The following is a 20,667-nucleotide window of genomic DNA, read 5'->3' on the forward strand; positions in this document are numbered from 1 at the left end:
GGAGGGATTTGTTTTTATTTTCAAAAACCAGTGAACCACATCAGTGAGTGAAATACAGAACAGTCCCCTCTAAACACCCTAGCATTTACTTATATGTGGTGTGATCCACTCTATAAACCTGTACACTAGTGCATGAACCTCTTTATCTAAAGATGTATCCTTACGCTGTGGTGCTTTCTCATTCAGGTATTATCCAGAGAGATGAGTCGCCTATGGAGAAAGGGATATCTGGACATCGAGGTGGGGACTTTGAGCTGTCTGATGTGTTCTATTTCTCCAAGAAGGGATTTGAAGCCATCGTCGAAGATGAAGTGACCCAGAGGTTCTCTTCGGAGGAGTTGGTGTCTTGGAATCTCCTCACCAGAACAAATGTTAACTTCCAGTATATCAGCCTCCGGTTAACCATGGTGTGGGGGCTGGGAGTTATAGTGCGTTACTGCTTCCTTCTTCCTCTTCGGTAAGCCACAAGGGTATTACTCTGATGGGTTAGACTAGCTTGTGTTTAACTTACATGTTGTTTTTTAATGACAAAAAGCATTTTATGAAATGAGAATGACGAAAGTTGGGTAGAAATCTAATATTAATGGTTAGAGCTGAAAGAGGGGAATCGTCTTTTCCATCAAATCTATGACCTTATTCACCCAAATGCTAGAATTTTTTAGTTCTAATAAGAGGACATAGTATGTTACACTGTGGGTTATAGAATCTGTGTAATTATTTAACGAGAGGTGGTATTGCCTTAAGAAATTATTGGGCTTGTGGGGCAGCTAGGTGGCACAGTGGATAGAGAACCAGCCCTGGAGTCAGGAGTACCTGAGTTCAAATATGGCCTCAGACACTTGACACTTACTAGCTGTGTGACCCTGGGCAAGTCACTTAACCCCAATTGCTTCAACAAACAAACAAACAAGCAAACAGAAATTATTGGGCTTGTGTATGTACTTAAGAAGTATTGGAGAAATTCTTGGATATTAGATAAAAGATAATAGATATATTAGAGTAATACCCATTTGGAGAGTGTTATACTAACTCTTGAAAGTGAGATGACATTATGGAAGATCCATCTTTTATTGTTGTTTGTCTTTTTGTTCTTGAACAGGACCATGACATCATGTCATGACTTGCACTGAATTAGATTTAAATGGGGGAGGGCTGTACAAGGTCACCAACCTTACTCTTTCCTCCAGAGCCATCTGGGTCCATTAGCAAGGTATACATCAGGGCGACTGGAGATGGCTGTGGATGTTTAAGGCAATTGGGGTTAAGTGACTTGCCCAGGGTCACACAGGTAGTAAGTGTCTGAGGTGAGATTTGAACTCAGGTCCTTTCAATTTCAGGACCAGTGTTCTATCCACTGTGGCACCTAGCAGCCCTCCCTCTTTTCTAAGCCACTTCTTAATGTGCTGGATAAACCATGGCCCTGAATTCGTATTGACTTTTCTTATCATATGATCTATTGGAAAGCACACAAAATAAGACCTGCAGTCATGTTTTAACATCATGACTGATAAATTTCATTACTTTGCTGGCCAAGCCTCCTAATGATGTTTAGTAATCTCCCTTAAGACTAGCTTGTGTGTTTCTGTGAAGAAATAGGTAAATATATGTGGTCTAGCTTGACGCAGTCATATGGCAAAAAAAAGTGTAGGACAGGTGGAGCATGGGCATTGTGCACTTCTCAGAAAAGCTCATTCTTGGCTATTTGTCCATAATTAAAAGCAGGAACCAAATAGGTCTTTACGAAAACCTTCCCTGACATAATAGAGGTGAAGACCAGTGTTTCACTTGATTTTTTTCTTATCACTAATCGATAACATACTCTTTGCAGTGTGCTATGGCCACATCTGACCCCAGAGATCACTTCAGAAGAGCAATTTGTGGTATTTTACTATTCCAACTAGAAAATGAATATAGCATAAAGGGTAAAATAAATTAGCCTTTATCTGAGATAAGAAGAAGATGATTCTATGCAGTGTTCCAGTAGAACAGAACTAGGTTTTTCTCAGCCTGGCAAATGTTCTTTCTGTAATCAAGTCACTTTTCTCTTCGTATTGAGTTTTTTTAATCTTATGTAATATAACCAGCTCTCTTGGAGAAAAAGGATCAAGGAAACTTTAAGTGTTTAAGAAAACACTTTTGGTGTTTTTAAACTGCTCCTTTGTTTCTTAGTTTGTAAAACAAAGTAATTTTTCAAAATTAAAACATTTGTTTCAAAAAGTTTTAAAACTTAGATCTTTGCCTCCTGAGCCGTTAATTTCACATTTTCTGTGTTGTTAGGTTTCCTGGGTCTCTGAAAATGTGGAGGCTGTTAAATTTGCATTGCTAAGGAAAGATAAGGAATAGGTGTAATATATTAATTACCCCTGAACCTCTGACATGCTAATGCAGCATTTTGGAGTCCCAGCCTGACTAATTGTGTGACCTAGAACAAGTTGCTTTTATCATCTATAAAATGAGGATATATTTGTGCTACATAGTGTCATAGGCTTGCCTGGAAGAAAGTGCCTTGTCAGTTTGAAGGTGTGATAGACGTATCAGTCAGTAAACATTTATTAAATACCTACTACGTACTAGGCACTGTGCTAAATGTTGCTGATACAAAAAAAGGCAAAAGACCATTGGTCGGGGCAGCTAGATGGCGCAGTGGATAGAGCACTGGCCCTGGAGTCAGGAGTACCTGAGTTCAAATCCGGCCTCAGACACTTAACACTTACTAGCTGTGTGACCCTGGGCAAGTCACTTAACCCCAATTGCCTCACTAAAAAACAAACAAACAAAAAACAAAAAAAAAAAGACCATTGGTCCCTGTCCTCAAGGAGCTTCCATTCTGATGGGGGAGACAACCAAATATGTACAAACAAGCTATATGCTGGATAAACATTAGGAGAGGGAAGGAACTAGAATTGAGAGAGGTTGGGAAAGGCTACCTGGAGAAAATGGGGTTTTATCTGAGACTTGAAGCAAGTCAGGAGGCAGAGATGAGAAGGAAGAACATTATGGGCATGATGATATGACAGACATAGGGAATGGCCAGAGAAAATGCATGAAGCCAAGAGATGGTGTGTCTTATTCATGCCACTAGACTGAATTGTATGTGAGTGTTTATTATGACTCTGAAGATAGTCTCCAAACTTCTTATCCCTTTATACTATAGTTTGTTTTTATATGGCATTTTTTTAATCAGCTGAATTCCAGGATTATCTTTCCTAACATTTCATTTAAAAAGTTTTAAAAATCATACAAAAAAAAATCTGACCCAGAAATGCCAAAGGAAGTAATGTATCAATAACCATGTCAATAACAAACCAGCCACTTTGATCCTGCAGGAGGCCCCTTTGTAGAGGACATGACTAACTTTTCCATGTATTATCTTTTGTTTTATAGCATCACTTTGGCTTTCTTTGGGATTAGTTTGCTGGTTATAGGAACTACTGTGGTTGGGCAGCTCCCAAACAGCAGGTAATGTGTTTTGTCTTCCATTCATACCTAAATAGTACTGACTCTTCGTTAGATGAATCTAGGTAGCATGTGTGATTGTTTTTGCATACATTTAGTGATATCAACTCATTCAAATCTTCCCATTCTTTTCATCTTTTTGAAATTTTCTTTTCACTCAGCAAAACTATACCTTTTCTTCCTTTTTTTCCCTCCTCCCCACTTCTCAGTTGACAAAGAAAGAAAAACAATAGTCAAGCAAAACACATTTCCACATTTGCCATATTGAAAAAAAAATTGTCTCTTTCTTCATCCTGAGTCTTTTACCTTTTTATAAGGGAAGTGGGTAACATGTTTCATCATTAGTCCCCTGGAGTCCTATTTGGTCATTATACTCCTCCACATTTCTAAATCTCTCAAAGTTGTTTTGTCTACAGTATTGTTGCCACTGTATAAATTGTTCCTCTGGTTCCGCTCATTTCATTCTGCTTCAGTTCATAAATGTCTTTCTAGCTTTTTCTCAGACCATTCCTTTGATTGTTTCTTATAGTAATCATGTATTTATGTAATTTTTTTTTTTAGTGAGGCATTTGGGGTTAAGTGACTTGCCCAGGGTCACACAGCTAGTAAGTGTTAAATGTCTGAGGCCGGATTTGAATGCAGGTACTCCTGACTCCAGGGCCGGTGCTCTATGCACTGCGCCACCTAGCTGCCCCGTAATCATGTATTTATATGTATGCGTGTATATATACATATATATACACATATATGTGTTCGTGTATATAGATGACATATATGGGTATACATGCATGTACATGTTGTATGTATGTGTACATGTATAGATAGAAACTTTTTCAGCCATTCCCTAATTGTAACCTCTTAGCATCCGGTTCTTTGCCACAGCAAAAGAAATAAACTACATTTTCATGCTTCCTTATTTAGAATTTATTTTGCTTAGGACTGATCCTTTCTTCAATCTACCCTCTCTCTACTTCCCCTTTCGTGCTATTTCCATATATATGTGTGTGTATATTCTTCCCTCCCTTGATTTGTTCAGATGAGAGTGAAGTTCAAGTGTGAACCATTCACACCACCCTTTCCTCCTTGTTTATATAGCCTCTCAGAGTATTTGCATATTCCAATGATGTGAAGTAATTTTCTCCAAACTTCCTCTTATTTTCTTCTCCTGGAGTATTTATTCCCCTTCCCCTCCCTTCCCATTTTTCTTTTAAGATCACCAAGTACGAACAGAACCACTCTCCAGCCTTCTATCCAATTAGATTTCCTCTATGAGGTCTAATCATGAGAAGGTTCAGAGGGGATACATGTATCATTTCCCCATATGAGAATATAAACAGTTTATCCTTATTTCTTTTTTTTCGTGGGGCAATGGGGGTTAAATGACTTGCCCAGGGTCACATAGCTAGTAAGTGTCAAGTGTCTGAGGCTGGATTTGAACTCAGGTACTCCTGAATCCAGGGCCGGTGCTTTATCTACTTCTCTACCTAGCTGCCCCCTTATTTCTTTCTTTATGATTATTCATTCTTGTTTACCTTTTGGTGTTTCTCTTGATTCTAGTGTTTGCACTTGAAAGTGTCTACACATCTCTGATCTTTCCTTCAGGAGTTCTTGGAGTCCCTTATTTCATTTAAGTTCCATTTTCCCCCCGCTATGATTATACTCAGTTTTGCTGAGTATAATATTCTTAGTTGTAAGCCTATATCCTTTGCCTTCTGGAATATTGTATTCTAAACTCTCTGTTCATTTATTTATAATTGTTGCTCAGTTGTTATCTGTGTGCCCAGGGTCAAACAGCTAGTAAGTGTTTGAGGTCAGATGTGTACTCAGACTCCAGGCCCAGCCCTCTATCCATTGGGCCACCTAGCTGCTTATATAGTGGCGGTTGTTAAATTGTGTATGATTGTGACTGCTACTCGTCAGTACTCGAATTCTTTCTACTTCCTACCTACAGTTTTATTTGACCCAGAAGCTCTGGATTTTGGCTGAGATTTTTCATTCTGAGGTGTTTTTTGTTTTTAGGAGGTGACCATTGGATTCTATTTCTGTTTTGTCTACTGGTTCTAAAAGATCTGAGCAGTTTTCTTTCAAGACTTCTAGAAACATATCTTTTTTTTTTTTTTGGTTGTGGTTCTTGTTGTTTTTTGTGGTAGTAGTAGTGGTGGTGGGGTGGTAGTGTTGAGAGGACTTGCGACCTGGATTGGGGTAAGGGGTTAGCTCACCCAAAGAATTGGAGGCTCATCACAAATCTTGTAGAATAAAAAGACCAGGAACAGATCACCATGGTGACTGTCCCATTGGAGTAAGAAAATACCTGGTCTTTTTTATCTTTATAAAATGAAGGGGAGTAAAGGACAAGATAACTGTGAGAGGATCTTTGAATAATGGGATATCAGTAGGATATGCCCCATCCACCCCTATCCTGCATATCTTCTTGCAGATCTTGATATTGCTTATCAGCATACCAGGGCCATGCTCCTTCATACCTTATTCCTGAGGTGCTTTGCCCTTGGGAAGGTTTTAAGGATTCCTTGGGGGTTGGAATCTTTAGGTTTCTTGGGGTCCCACTGCTGTAGGGCATTCAAATAATCCAGTGATTCTTAAATTTTCTCTCCTCTTTCTATTTTCTAGATCAGTTGTCACATCTTCTTCTATTCTTTCAGTCCTTTAACTTTAAAAAAAAATTTTGCAGGGAAATGAGGGTTAAGTGACTTGCCCAGGGTCACACAGCTAGTAAGTGTCAAGTGTCTGAGGTCATATTTGAACTCAGGTCCTTCTGAATCTAGGGCCTGTACTTTATCCACTGCTCCACCTAGCTGCCCCCTCAGTCCTTTAACTTTTAAAAAATATTTCTTGTTTTCTTACAGAGTAATTGGCTTCTTTTTGGTCCATTCTAATTTTCAGGGAATTTGTTGTTTGTACTAGGTTTTTTACCCCTTGGGCAAAGCTATTAATTCCCTTTCTGATTCTTCTTTTCCTTCCATAGTTCTCAATTCTTTCCCAATTTTGTCCTCTAATAATTTCATTTCATTTATGAAAATATTTTCAAGCTTATTTTTTTTTAAACTTTTGCTTCAAAACCTCCAGGGATTCTGGTTGGACTTTGTGCCCAAGTTGTGTTTTTCTTTTCAACTCTGTTTTGCGGTTGTTTTGGAGTAATTTTCTACTTCTGGGTTTTGTCCTCAGTGTCCCTATCACTAGCTTTTGATAGTGGGGGCCCTCCCTCCCTCTTTCCCTTCTTTCTTTTTTCTTCCAGCCTACTTCCTGGCTTCAGACTTGATGTTAGGGTAAGGAATTCAGCAATGAATGTCGAGGCTATTTCTGCTGCTACTTTCTTGAGTTCATGAGTGTTATGTTACTCTAGGACCTTAAAGGCAGCTCAGATGGGGGACCTCCAAGTTTTTAGTATTCTCTAAATCATCTGTTCCATGGCACAGTCTGCCCCCCTGCTCTGAGCTCTGCAAGTTCCTGACCTGGGTTCGAATTTGGCAGCAGGTCGGTGGGCTTGCCCCATTTGGAATTTCAATAGATTACTACTGCTTCAGTCACTTTCTGCTGCCTGAAAAGTTCTGGTTCGTAGTGAAACAAGAGTCAACTCCCCTTTGGACTGGAATTTCCTCCCCCTGCTTATTATCTCTGCTGGGTAATGCCTTTGAGTGAATAAGTCATTTTGGCTATTATAAATATACAGATTAACTATAAAGAACATAGAGGAAGACACAATCTGCATCCAGAGAAAGAGCTGATAAATAAAGTATGTATAGAATAATTTTACATATACATATACCTATTTGTGTCTAGTGGTAGCCATCTCTGGGGCAGGAGGGGAAGGTAAGAAAAGGGGGCTCAGAGTGGGCTTGAAATGGGACGTACAACCGTCCTCTGCTCGTGGGATCCTCCATCTCACACAGTCGCTCATTCCTTCTGAACCTTCTCTTCTCTGACTATGCAGTCTAGGGCTCCTCACCCTGCTGTGCCACCCCTAATCACAGGCCCCCCTCCCCAGTCCTCCCAAGATCTATGACCTGGGGTTGGCTAGTAAGAGACAGAGGAGACAGATGCTAGTTGGAACCTGTTCCTCTATCCTACGGGAGGTCAGCACCCGCTTCTCCCCACACCCCCAGTGGTGAATCTAGGACCTCTTCCTACCCTGGTAACCATCCTCTCCCTGCCTCCTGGCCAGACCCTATGCCTAGTGTTCGGAGATTTCTCCAAGCCACACAGCCGCTGCTTGATTGCAAGCTTGCTCCTTTCTGGTTACACAGTCTAGGGTCCTTACCAACCCTTTACCCCTGAATGTCATTTCTGGCTGCAGGTCCCTTCCTCAGTCCTCCCTGGATCTGTGACTTGGAACAGGGTAGCGAGGGGCAGAACTGCCAGTTGGCACCTCTTCCTGAGCTGTGCACAAGTTTAATTGCTTCCGTATTGGAGCTGGGACTTCCTTCGGCCCTGGTGCACAGCCTCTCTCTGTGCAGAAATCTCCACATGGCACACTCTGGCTAGATCCCATCCCTAGTGTCCATAGACCTCTCTGTCTCACTTCCTTGGCTGGCCTGGGCTGGAAAAATGCCTCAATGTGATGGTTTTTCTTGGATTTTCTGATCAGGATTTGGTCTAATGTGCCTTCTAGATCTGTGTGCAGGAGGGTTTTTTTTTAGTTCTTTTTTTAGGGGGAGCTCACTGTACTTTCTGCTATTTTGTCATCTTAGCTTCCCATTTCTTTCATTTTTTTAAAAATTTATTTTGTATGAAACAAATTATGGAATAAATATGAAATAAAAAACAATTCCATAACATAGTATAAGTATAATATAAAAGATGATTACATGTGGATCTGCAAATTTGGTATGTACAACTTGCTATTCCTTTAAAATATATAATAAAGTTATCATATGAATGTTTTTTTCCCTTTTTTTCCTGCCCTTCCCCCTCCTACCCCAGAGATGGCTACCACTAGACCCATAAGTATATGTAAAATTATTCTATACATACTTCTATTTATCAGCTTTCTCTGGATGCAGCTAGCTGCTTCTTATATGTCCTTTATAGTTAGTTTGGATATTTATTCATTCATTCATTCATTTATTTATTTGGTGAGGCAATTGGGGTTAAATGACTTGCCCAGGGTCACACAGCTAATAAGTGTTAAGTGTCTGAGGCCAGATTTGAACTCAGGTCCTCCTGAATCCAGAGCTGGTGCTCTATCCACTGCGCCATCTGGCTGCCCCTAATTTGGATATTTATAATAACTAAAATGACTTATTCACTCAAAGTCATTCTTAAAACAATATTGCTGTTTATGTATAAAACATTCTCTTGGTTCTGATCATTTCAATCTTCATTATTTCATTCAAGTCTTTCCATGTTTTTCTAAGATTGAGCTCATCATTTTTTTTTTTCGTTTAGTGAGGCAATTGGGGTTAAGTGACTTGCCCAGGGTCACACAGCTAGTAAGTGTTAAGTGTCTGAGGTTGGATTTGAACTCAGGTCCTCCTGAATCCAGGGCTGGTGCTCTATCCACTGCGCCACCTAGCTGCCCCATCATTTCTTATTAGCACGGTAGTATTCCATCACAATCATATACCACAACTTGTTCAACCATTCCCCCTCCACCCAGTTGACGGGCATCCCTGGAATTTTTAGTTCACTTAAGTCTTCCTTTAATTTTTTAAAATGGAAAGCACATTCTGTCGCTATCTTAAACTTCTTTAATTCCTACTATTAGTATTTCTACTATTACTTTTATTATTCCTACCTATTTTTTTCTATTATCACCACCACATTTTAAATTATCTTGGCATACCTTGAGTGCCACAGAATTAGATGAAGAGATAAGCTGTGCTGCTTTGAAAAAATCATCCTGGGACTTGAAATTGGAATAACAACACCTAGAGTACCTAATTGATGGGGTTGATGTGGAAAAATAAATACAATAATGTCCTTTGTTGAGTAATGTTCAGCACTCTGCAAACCTTGAGGCCTAGCATCGATAGCATTTGTTGCTATAAATAGTAGTAACAATGACCTGTAATCTCTTCTTTAAGTGTATCCTCAATTTCACCCTCAGTTCTTTTCTTCCTGCAGTATAAAGACCTGGCTGAGTGAACTGGTCCATCTCACTTGCTGTAGGATCTGTGTCAGAGCACTCTCTGGTACTATTCATTACCATAACAAGTGAGTACCAGAGAATTTCAGGTCTGATTCTCTGGATCAGAGATTCTTCGCTTGAGGTTCATGAACTTGGTTTGTAAAATATGTTGATATCTCTTTTTTTTGCATATGGTTTTCCTTTTTCTCCTCTGTATCTTTATTTTATTTTATTTTTTGGTGGGGCAGTGAAGGTTAAGTGACTTGCCCAGGGTCACACAGCTAGTAAGTGTCAAGTTTCTGAGGCCGGATTTGAACTCAGGTCCTCCTGAATCCAGGGCCGGTGCTCTATCCATTGTGCCATCTAGCTGCCCCTATTCCTCTGTATCTTTAAAAATGCATTTAAGAGCATTATTCTGAGAAAGGCTCCAAAGGAGGTCTCTAACACACACAAAAAGGGTTCTCTGGACCAGGGCTTCTTAAATTTTTTCCACTCACTACCCCTTTTCACCCTAGACATTTTTATGTGACCCTGGGTATATAGGTATATAAAATAGGTATACATTGTTATTGGGGAAATAGTTGGGTGTTTGGGATAGGGGTTCTTAGGAATTCCTCTTTAAAGAATTACGCCCTCTTGCACACAAATCCAATTAGAATAAAATAATAGTTTATTTAGGGGCTAGGGAAAGGAAACCAAGAGAGATATCCTTGGACTTCTTCTCCTGGGGAGAAGGCATGACACAGAGGCGGGGCTCTGAGATCCCAATCTCTGTGAGCAGAAGACAAGCAGATACTTTTATAGATAGAGGACCTGAGGCGGTCTGATGAGGTGATTGTCTTACTGTGGAAAGTTCCCTTATTGGGGGAGGATCATCCCACTGGTCCTGGCTGGGGAAAGTTGGGTGAGGGGTGGCTCCAGGATCTCTGAAACCATATCTCTCTCCCTCATGCCACAAAGGCAGCAGCCACACCTAATCTTATCTCCCTGAGGGGTGGGGGAGACTAGTTAGGTGTGTCTGTCCTTTGGTTTAGTTTCTCAAGAAGGTTCTTTTGGTTTACCCCAGAAAGGGTATGTATGCTAGGCCCCTAACACATAACCTTTTACCATTGCCAAATGTTTTGACCCCCACATTCAGTTACATGGGTTGCAACCCACAGTTTAAGAAGCTAGGCTTTAGAAGAACCTTGGGCTTTGCCCCTTGCTTGCTTGCTTGCTTATTGATTGATTGATTGACTCATTTATTTACTTATTCATTCATTCATTTATTTATTTATAGTGAGGCATTTGGGGTTAAGTGACTTGCCCAGGGTCACACAGCTAGTAAGTGTCAAGTGTCTGAGGCTGGATTTGAACTCGGGTCCTCCTGAATTGAGGGCTAGTGCTTTATCCACTGTGCCACTTTCATTTTTAATAAAACTTTCATTTTTAATTAATGGAATAAAACAAGCATTTTTATAACACAATACAAGTGGGGCAGCTAGGTGGCACAGTAGATAGAGCACCGGCCCTGGATTCGGGAGGACCTGAGTTCAAATCCAGCCTCAGACACTTAACACTTACTAGCTGTGTGACCCTGGGCAAGTCGCTTCACCCCAATTGCCTCACCATAAAAACAAAACAAAACAAAAAACCAAATAACACAATACAAGAGAAAAAAACCTATCGTACATGAAACTGCAAATCGACTATGCACAACTTGCTATTCCTTTCAAATTTATACAACAAAATTACTATGTAAATTTTTTCTTTTTTTTTTCTTCTTTCCCAATCCTTTGAGTTTAAAAAGTGTGTACAAAGGAGTCTGATGGGGTGTGAATTTCCTTCCTTTGAATAGCATGATAATATAACAGAGGAGGACTTTGTATATGAGAAGTATTTGTTAATAGGTCATATCTCATCTGAAAATTAATGGGCCCTATCAAAATTTTTAATACGATAGAGTTAATTTGTAGTATGGTGTGTTAGAGTATCATACTGAAAGTTTGGACTTCTAGGTTTTAATTCTTTTCTGTTACCAACTAGTTGCAAGACCTTGGGTGAGCCAGTCAATCACTAAGCATTTATTAAGCACCTGCTATGTGTCAGGCCCTGTGCTAAGCATTGTGGATACTAAGAAAGGCCAAAGGGGGCCCTGCCCTGGAGGAGCTTACAATCTAAAAGCACTTAAGCTTCTCTGTAGTTGGTTGGACGGACCAGATAATTTTCAACATTCATTCCAACTATAATTTGTCTATGTTCTGTCTTCTAGCAGAGTTCTGACACATAGTAGGTGCTTAATAAATGCTTAGTGATTGATAGAATACTCTGCTAAGACATTCTAGGGGCAGGCTGTGCTCAGAAAAATGCCTTTGACTTTATTCAAATGGGATGTTGATTATCTTCTTAATTTTTCATTAGACTGATCGGTGGTACCGCTCTATTAAAAGGGTTGGTGGTGATTTTTTTTTTTTTTTTTGTGATTTGTAGGCAGTACCGACCACAGAAGGGAGGCATTTGTGTTGCCAACCATACTTCCCCAATAGATGTTCTGATCTTGACAACTGATGGATGCTATGCCATGGTAAGAGTAACCCACTGCTAAGTCACATACCAGTGTCTTGTTTTGATTTTTGTTTTTGGTGGGGCAATGAGGGTTAGGTGACTTGCCCAGGGTCACACAGCTAGTAAGTATCAAGTGTCTGAGGCTGAATTTGAACTCAGGTCCGCCTGAATCCAGGGTTGGTGCTTTATCCACTGCGCCACCTAGCTGCCCCCTAATTCCATTTTATACTATAGTTTCTTAAATTCGATCCAGCCAGATCTCATTCTCCTACTCAACTCTGGAACCAGCTCATTGCTTATCTGGAATTTCCTATCAGTGTAGTAAGTATATAATAAGTTGTTGAATAATTGCTGTTGGAAAAATTAAATCAGAAGTAGCAGAGCTCAGAGGATGAAGAAAGGTGCACTGTTGTACTCAAGAAATCATAACTTAATTGAAAATATGTTTCCTTATTTCTTATACCAATGGCATCACTGCTTTGGCCGATGCTGCTTTCATGTAGGAATTATAGATAGAGAGATACTTTTGTTTTTTCCCCCCTCCATGTTTAAAGGCTGGATGTTGTGACAATATGACTTAAAAGCCAGTTTTGGTAATTAGAGTTTTTCTTCCTTCCTTCCTTCCTTCCTTCCTTCCTTCCTTCCTTCCTTCCTTCCTTCCTTCCTTCCTTCCTTCCTTCCTTCCTTCCTTCCTTCCTTCCTTCCTTCCTTCCTTCCTTCCTTCCTTCCTTCCTTCCTTCCTTCCTTCCCTCCCTCCCTCCCTCCCTCCCTCCCTCCCTCCCTCCCTCCCTTCCTTCCTTCCTTCCTTCCTTCCTTCCTTCCTTCCTTCCTTCCTTCCTTCCTTCCTTCCTTCCTTCCTTCCTTCCTTCCTTCCTTCCTTCCTTCCTTCCTTCCTTCCACATTAGACCATTTTTGCCAATAGCCATTCCTTTACTAGAATAGGCAGTAAACAAAAATCTGATCTCCATAGGAGAATGTGGTAAACTTTAACTATTTACTAAAAAGCTTCTGTGGGTAGCTCTTTGTATTTGTATTTTTTATTTATATATTTCATACTTATGTAATTATGGGTTGCAGGTCGGTCAGGTTCATGGTGGGCTGATGGGAGTCATTCAGAGGGCCATGGTCAAGGCTTGTCCACATGTTTGGTTTGAACGATCAGAAATGAAGGACCGACATCTGGTGACTAAAAGGTAAGAAATGCTCTTAGTTGTAGTGATGAACATTCAACTTTGATTCTAAGAGGGTTATAGTAGCTAAATGTTAGATCTGTGGTTCCAATAACCTTTCTTTCTAAAAAACTGGAGAGAGAGAAAATCAATGGAATAGGGCTGTGTGTGTGTGTGTGTGTGTGTGTGTGTGTGTGAGAGAGAGAGACACACACACACAGAGACACACAGAGGTAGAGATTGGTTTAACCTATTTGCTATAAATTATTGAGATAAAGTTTTATTACTAGTCAGCAAGTCTGCATGCATTTATTAAGCACCTACTATTCTGTGATAAATGCTAGGGATATAATGAAATGGAAAAACAACCTTAAAAAACAATCCCTGCTCTCAAATATAATGGGGGAGACAACATACAATCATGGACAAACAAGATGGATATGTATGTGTATACATATGGGTATGTACACACACACACACACACACACACACATAAATTTGGGTCAGGTTACACACAGGATAAATTTGAGATAATCTCAGAGGGAACATCCTAAGATAAAGGAAGACTAGGAAAGGCTTCTTTAAGAAGAATGGACTTTTGTTGAGACTTGAAGGAAGCAAGAAAAGCCAGGATGGGGAGGGGAGGGGAGAGAGCACTCCAGGCATGGGCGACAGTTAGTGATACTGCTGGGAGTCAGGACATTCAGTGTCTTCTTTGAAGGACAGCAAAGCGACCAGTGCCACTGGATCCTAGAGTCTGTGGGGGAAACGTAAAGGTTAAGAAGACTGGAAAGGGAAGGAGAGGGGAAGTAAGGTTTATTTTTTTAACTTTTTCCCACATAGGTTTTGAAAATCCAGGTCTATAGTCACTCTTTTGATGGTAGCATAGTGCCTTGTCCATACCCTTAAATACATTTTGTTTTCAATATAAACATGACTGAGTTAATTGTATTAATTGCACAGCTCCTTACTTTTTTTTTTTGCTTTTTCATCTTTCCCCAAAATTTATGCTGTAAAAAAGCAAGGGTACAGGGAGTATAGAGGCAGCTGAGTGGCAGAGTGGGTAGAGTGCTGGGCCTGGAGTCAGGAAGACCTGAATTCAAATCCAGCCTCAGACACTCACTAGCTATGTGACCCTGGGCAAGTCACTTTACCTCTGTTTGCCTTAATCCATTGGAGAAGGAAATGGCAAACCACTCCAATATTTTTGTCAAGAAAACCCCATATGGGATCACAGAGTCGAACATGACTGAATGATTGAACAACACGTAGTATAATATAAACTCTCTCAGGGCATGTGATAAGAGTTTCTAATCTTTTCTTTCCCATGCTACATGTTAAAAAAAAAATAGCATTCTTCTCAAAATGAGCAGCGAGCCACTATCAGAGTTAATGCTCATAGGGTCATGGATTTGAAATTATATCCCGACAAAGGCCCTAGGAAGCCTAACTAACTTTACATGCTTCCTTCACTTTTCTTGATTTTCTCCCGATTTTGTGCATTTATTTCTGTACCAAATGCCTCGGTTACTGGTCAGTGTAACATTTTGGCCCTGACTGCTACTAGATGAATTAAAGTAATGCATATAGGGCAGCTAGATGGTGCAGTGGATACAGAGCTAGACCTGGTGTCGGTAAGATTCTTCCTGAGTTCAAATCTGACCTCAGACACTTAATAGCTGTGTGACCCTGGACAAGTCACTCAACCCTATTTGCCTCAGTTTCCTCATCTGTCAAATTATCTGGAAAAGGAAATGGCAAACCACTCCAGTATCTTTGCCAAGAAAACCCTAAATAGGGTCACAAAGAGTTGCACACAAATGAAAAACAACTGAACAAATGCATGTGTTATTTTCTGTTCCTAAGACATATTTCTTAAGATTTAGCATCTTAATGGGTACACAAGGGAAGGAAGAGTGAGTGTGATTGGAAGGATGGACATACGAACTCAGGATTATAGACATAGAGCTGAAAAGGACCTTAAGAGGGCAGCTGATTCAACTGTGTGGGGCCAGAGAGATTAAGCAACTTGCTTAGGGTCACACAGGGAGGGAGTAGCAAAGTCTGGACTCAAACCCAGATCTCGTGGCTCCAAATTGAATGTACTTTCCATTCTCCTATACAGCCTCTGGTGGTACCCTTGACAGTAATAGGGAAGTTCAGAAGAGGGGTGGGTTTGAGGGGAAAGATAATGAATTCTCTATTAACCGTGTTGTTTGAGGTGCCTATGGGCCACTCAGTTTGAACTATCCAGTGCTGATGTGGGTCTGGAATTCAGAAGAAAGTCTAGGGCTGTGCTTTAGATCTAGAAATCTACATAGAAGAGATAATTGAAGCCATTCAAGCTGATGTTTGAATCACTTACTAAGTGAGATTATAGAGAGAGGACAGAGCCTTGGGTTACACTCGCAGTTAAGAAGCGTGAATTGGATGAAGAATCAGCAAGAAAAGATTGAAAAGTTGTGGTTAAACAGGTAAGAAGAATAGCAAGAAGGAGCAATTAAACAAGAGAAAACCTGAGGAAGAAAAATTGAGAAGGAGGGGATCACCAGTAGGAATTGCTACTGAGAGCTGCAGAAAAAATGAGCGTAGAGGAGAGGCCACTGGCTTTGTCAATAGCAACTTAAAGTCAATAGTGAAGTTGGAAACCATATGGCAGAGGGTTTGGCAGAGAGGTAAAGGAAAGGGAGTAGAAGAACTGATAGGAACCTGGGTTGTGGAAAAGGTAGTGGTGCCTTTGACAGAAACAGGGAATTTTGGAAGAGGATCCAGTTTGGAAGGAAAAATAATGGGCTCCTTTCTAGATATGTTGAGTTTGAGATAACTATGGAACGTCCAATTGGAAATAGTCACTAGAAAGTTGACAAGGGGATTGGGTGAGTATAGCCTGGAGAAGAGAAGAGTTGGGAGGGATGTGATAAAAATGAGTGAATCTTCAGAGGCAGATTTAGGCTTAATGTTTGGAAAAACTTCCTAGCAATTAGGGCTGTCCAGATGAAAGTGCTTTGGGAAGTATTGGCCTTTTCCCCATTAGATGTCATGAAACAGAGAAGCTAAACAGAAAAGACTAATGTTAGGGCTAAAATTCTAGTTAGTCTGTCTAAAATATCTAATGAGTGGTTGCCAATAAATTATAAGCTTTAGCAAGAGTTAGGCTTTTAAGCATTTATTAAGGAGAATAAGAATTTGGTAAAGAGAGAGAGAAAGGCCTACATTCATCTATCTATTAAAGGGAGAGCGCATTTCTAGCTCCCTTCTCCACTGGAGTCCTCGGGAAAGAGAGCGAGGCAGAGTGCCAGGCTCCCCTTTCTTCCTCCCACAAGCAAACGTCACTTCCTGACGTCAAAGAAAAGACGCATGGTCTTGCTCTCAGAGACCTTCACCTCATGGCGGAGCTTTTCTACAGTAAGTTTCCAGCAGGTGGCATCGTTCCAATCATTACACTAAGCATTTGTGAAGTATGTTGACCCCACCGCTTAGCATCATCTTATAACTTTGTGGTGTGATAATTTAGAGCTGGAAGGGACCTCACAGACCATTCAAATCTTTTTTTTTTTTTTTTGGTGAGGCAGTTGGGGTTAAGTGACTTGCCCAGGTTGCCCAGGTTCACACAGCTAGCAAGTGTCAAATGTCTGAGGTCAGATTTGAACTCAGGTTCTCCTGACTCCAGGGCCAGTGCTCTATCCACTGCACCACCTAGCTGCCACAGACTATTCAAATCAATGCCCTCATTTTACAGATGAGCAAACTAAGGCATGGAAATATTAAGTGACTTGCCCAGAGTTATACAGTTACTAAGAATCTGAGGCAGGATTAGAACCCAGGACTTCCCAGTTCTATCTTCACTACTCTATCCCCTATACTGTGCTGCCTGATCATGTTCTTTTTCTTCAAGGAGAAAGAGAGTACCTGAGTTCAGGCTTATGTATAGATGGAGGTGGAAGGGTGCTTGTTGCAAGTACAGGCCACCCATGGCCCACCTAGCACGTAGGTGGCAAGAATAATTAACAGATATAGGAGCTGTTATCCTTTCTATTCTCTTTCTCAGCCAGACTTCCAGAAAAGGACTTCTGTTGCTTTTACTCCTTCTGCTCACTTCAAGGATCTCTTAATGACTAGATCTGATAGTTTTGTTTTTTTCTTGGCCTTTTGGTAGCTTCTGACACTGTTGGACTCCCCCCACCCTCTTTCCCCCTTAGCTTTTTTGGCGCTGCTTGTGAGAGTTTTCAGTCTCCATTGCTAGATCCATGTCTTAGCTCATAACTCTGGGATTCCCACAAGGCTCTGTCCAGGGCTATCTTCTCTCCCCATATACCTTTATGGGTGGAAGAAACAACATGGTATAATGAGTAGAGTACTGGAAGGCTTAAATCCTACCCCAGACACTTACTGTGTGACCTTGGGCAAATAACTTAACCTCTCTGGTCCTCAGTTTGTTCATCTCTCCAGACCTATGATATTATTAGAGTCTGTAACTCCTCGTGACAAAACTTCTTCTGTTCTACCACTTGTGATTTTAGAGAATTAGAAGAGGTGCTCTCAAGTTCAGGCCCTAAGCATCATCCTCAACTTTCCCCTCTCTCTTACTTTCTGTAATCTAATCAGGCAGGAGGCAAGATTTAGTAAGTGCTGATTGTGTAATAGGCACCGTGCTAAGCACGGAGGACACAAATAAAAGCCAAAAATCCCCAACGTCCCTGTTCTCAAGGTCCTTACATTCTAATTGATCCTTAGGCACTGGACCTGGGTAAGAGAAGAAGGGTGGTGGCCTAACAGAAATGCAGAAGATGAAAGAAAGGAATGGGAGGGAATCATCGGCTCTTAGGGTTCAAATCCTCTTCCCCATTTTGCCCAGGAAGAAATGGAGGCTCCAAAGGGTCAGGTGACTTACTCAGGGTCATACAACTGGTAATCGTCTGAAATGGGTCTGCAAGTTCAGGGCCATCCCCAATATGCCCTGCTGTCTCTCTCAGGACATTTGCATTGCAGAAACTTAGAGAAATCTCAGTGAGAGATCTCCAGCAGAAAGCCGGTGATGTCTGTTGGAGCTCAGTAGAAAGATGAGGGTTGGATCTGGGAGTCACCTGCAAAGGGATGATAACTGAACCTACAGGAGCTGAGGTCATCAGTAGCAATAGAGCTAACATTTACATAGTGTTCTGTGGCCCACAAAGACTTTACCTCCACTACCTCAATCTGATCCCTGGGAGGAGGGAGTCATGAGTGTATCTCTCCCGAGAGAACAAGTTGTAGAACAGATTCAGAATTGCATTATCAGGAGAAATTTTCTTGCTAGGAGTTGCTGACACCAGTAACCTCATAGATCTGGAGAGAGAAACAGAGAAATGAGGTGACTTCTCCAAGGTCACAGGACATCGAATACCCAAGAGGATAGTTTGGCCAGGCATAGTGTGGAAAGGCACATAGTAGGAAATAACTCAAGAAGGAAGGCTTAGAGCCAGACTCTTATGATGGAGAACTTCATAGAACAAACTAAAGAGTTTGTATTTTCTCTCTGTGGCAACGAGGAGTTGCTGAAGATTCTGGAGCAGGAGCTGGCATGGGCAGTAAGTGAGAGAGACACGGTTACATGTACTTTAGGAAGGTTATTTTAGCCACTGCAGAGAAAGGAGAGAATAGGAACTAGGGGTTCAATTAAGAGTAGTGTTGATGAGAGTTAGTAATGGCGGCCATAGGAAAAAGACATGGAAGGTATATTCATACAACACAAACATCCATCTATCCATCCATCCATCTTATCTATTCATTTTATCTATCATCTCTGTCTGTCTCTCTCTCCCTATCTGTCCGTCCATCCATCCATCCGATATATAAAGTACTGAGAGAGAGAAGCAAACAAACTCAAACCAGAACTAGTACAATGATTGGGATAATGGGTATCCAGTTTGGAGAACATCTTTCTTTTATTGTGGTAGATTTTGGATGAATCAGAGGGGAAGATAAATGCAAAAACAATGAAAGAGAATAGGATAACATATTTTCATCAGTTGTGGAAAGGAAAATAAAATTGTTCCTGTTAATAAAAGAGGGAGAGAGTAATAATCTGCAAAAATTAATAATTTTATTTCCTCTTTGTCATTTCGAATTCCTCAGTTTTTCTCAGTCCATTGTTTTCTACTACATCAGTAGGGAATTCAGTAAAAGTAGTTCTCAGGAAGTTCCAGTATACAAATAACCCAGACTATTTCATGTTTGTTAAGGAAAGGTGATGCTTCTTTTGCAATCTCTTTGACGTATATCTTCCAGTTTTTCCCTTATCTTTTCCATTCCCCTTACAAAGATTATAGAAAAGCTTTCCCAATTTTTTAAGTTACCAGTTTGATTTTTTTTTTTCTTCTCAGACTGAGAGAACACATTGCGGATAAGAAAAAGTTACCCATTTTAATCTTTCCTGAAGGTAAGAACAAGGATTGCCTACTATGCTTTAGTTTACTTAAGGACCGACTAAAAACAGGGAGGAAAAGTAGAGGTCTGGGGCCCTTGGGAAGTTTCCTTTAGGGAATTCTTGCAACTTATGTGCCTACGAGCTTGTGGGAACAACTGCTTCCTTACTTTCTCACTGACGTCCATTCTGGTTGTGAGCCTTCCATGGGATCTTAGACACATCTTGCTTGGCTTGCTGAGTGTTACTTGAGAGCTTTTGAAGGATGCTGCCTTATGATCTTTTAAGTTTCCTTTCTTTAATGGTGTGGAGAATGTAATTTGTGCCAGATGGGTTACTTTTGGGTTTTTAGGTTCTTTTTTTGTTTGTTTGTTTTAATTAATATGATGCATCATGATGCTGAAATAGCTGAAATGTAGAAGAAATGTTGCTTCTGCTTACTTTGCTCTTTAAACAAGACTTGACTTATATGGCTGTGACAGTATATAATGTGTGCTCGTCTTGAACAAAATTCACTTTCCAGGAAATACTTGGGTAACTTTGCTTAAAAGCATGAGTAACAGGGGGCAGCTCGGTAGCACAGTGGATAGAGCACGAGCCCTGGAGTCAGGAGTACCTGAGTTCAAATCCGGCCTCAGACACTTAACGCTTACCAGCTGTGTGACCCTGGGCAAGTTACTTAACCCCAATTGCCTCACTAAAAAAAAAAAAAAAAAGCATGAGTAACTTCTTTTTTGGATATCTGTTTGGCAGGAACCTGTATAAACAACACATCAGTCATGATGTTTAAAAAGGGAAGTTTTGAAATAGGAGGAACTATATATCCAGTTGCAATAAAGGTATAGTATATGCCACTTTTTCAATGAAAGTGCTAGTTCTTCTGAAAACCATGCTTTTGTGAAAATGACTCATTTTCTTTGCTACAATTTTACTAAGGTAATTACACTGTGCTTTGTATGTGAAAAGGAATGTTCCTGATTCTTTCAGAAGGGCCTGTAATCTCATGTTTA

General features: G+C 40.5%; 1 protein-coding gene across 3 annotated transcripts in view; it reads left to right on the plus strand.

The window, feature by feature from the left end:
- Nucleotides 1-20,667, plus strand: part of GPAT3 (glycerol-3-phosphate acyltransferase 3) — a 66,442-nt gene that overhangs the window by 37,594 nt on the left and 8,181 nt on the right. For all 3 annotated transcript variants that reach the window (XM_043970078.1, XM_043970077.1, XM_043970076.1), the window contains exons 3-9: nucleotides 187-457; nucleotides 3,385-3,459; nucleotides 9,538-9,627; nucleotides 12,011-12,104; nucleotides 13,163-13,278; nucleotides 19,617-19,672; nucleotides 20,411-20,496. In XM_043970078.1, the coding sequence (XP_043826013.1) occupies nucleotides 213-457; nucleotides 3,385-3,459; nucleotides 9,538-9,627; nucleotides 12,011-12,104; nucleotides 13,163-13,278; nucleotides 19,617-19,672; nucleotides 20,411-20,496 (762 nt within the window). In that variant the 5' untranslated portion in view covers nucleotides 187-212. The remainder of the gene's footprint in view (nucleotides 1-186; nucleotides 458-3,384; nucleotides 3,460-9,537; nucleotides 9,628-12,010; nucleotides 12,105-13,162; nucleotides 13,279-19,616; nucleotides 19,673-20,410; nucleotides 20,497-20,667) is intronic.

The sequence above is a fragment of the Dromiciops gliroides genome, chromosome 6, assembly GCF_019393635.1.
Source record: "Dromiciops gliroides isolate mDroGli1 chromosome 6, mDroGli1.pri, whole genome shotgun sequence".
Lineage (NCBI taxonomy): Eukaryota > Metazoa > Chordata > Mammalia > Microbiotheria > Microbiotheriidae > Dromiciops > Dromiciops gliroides.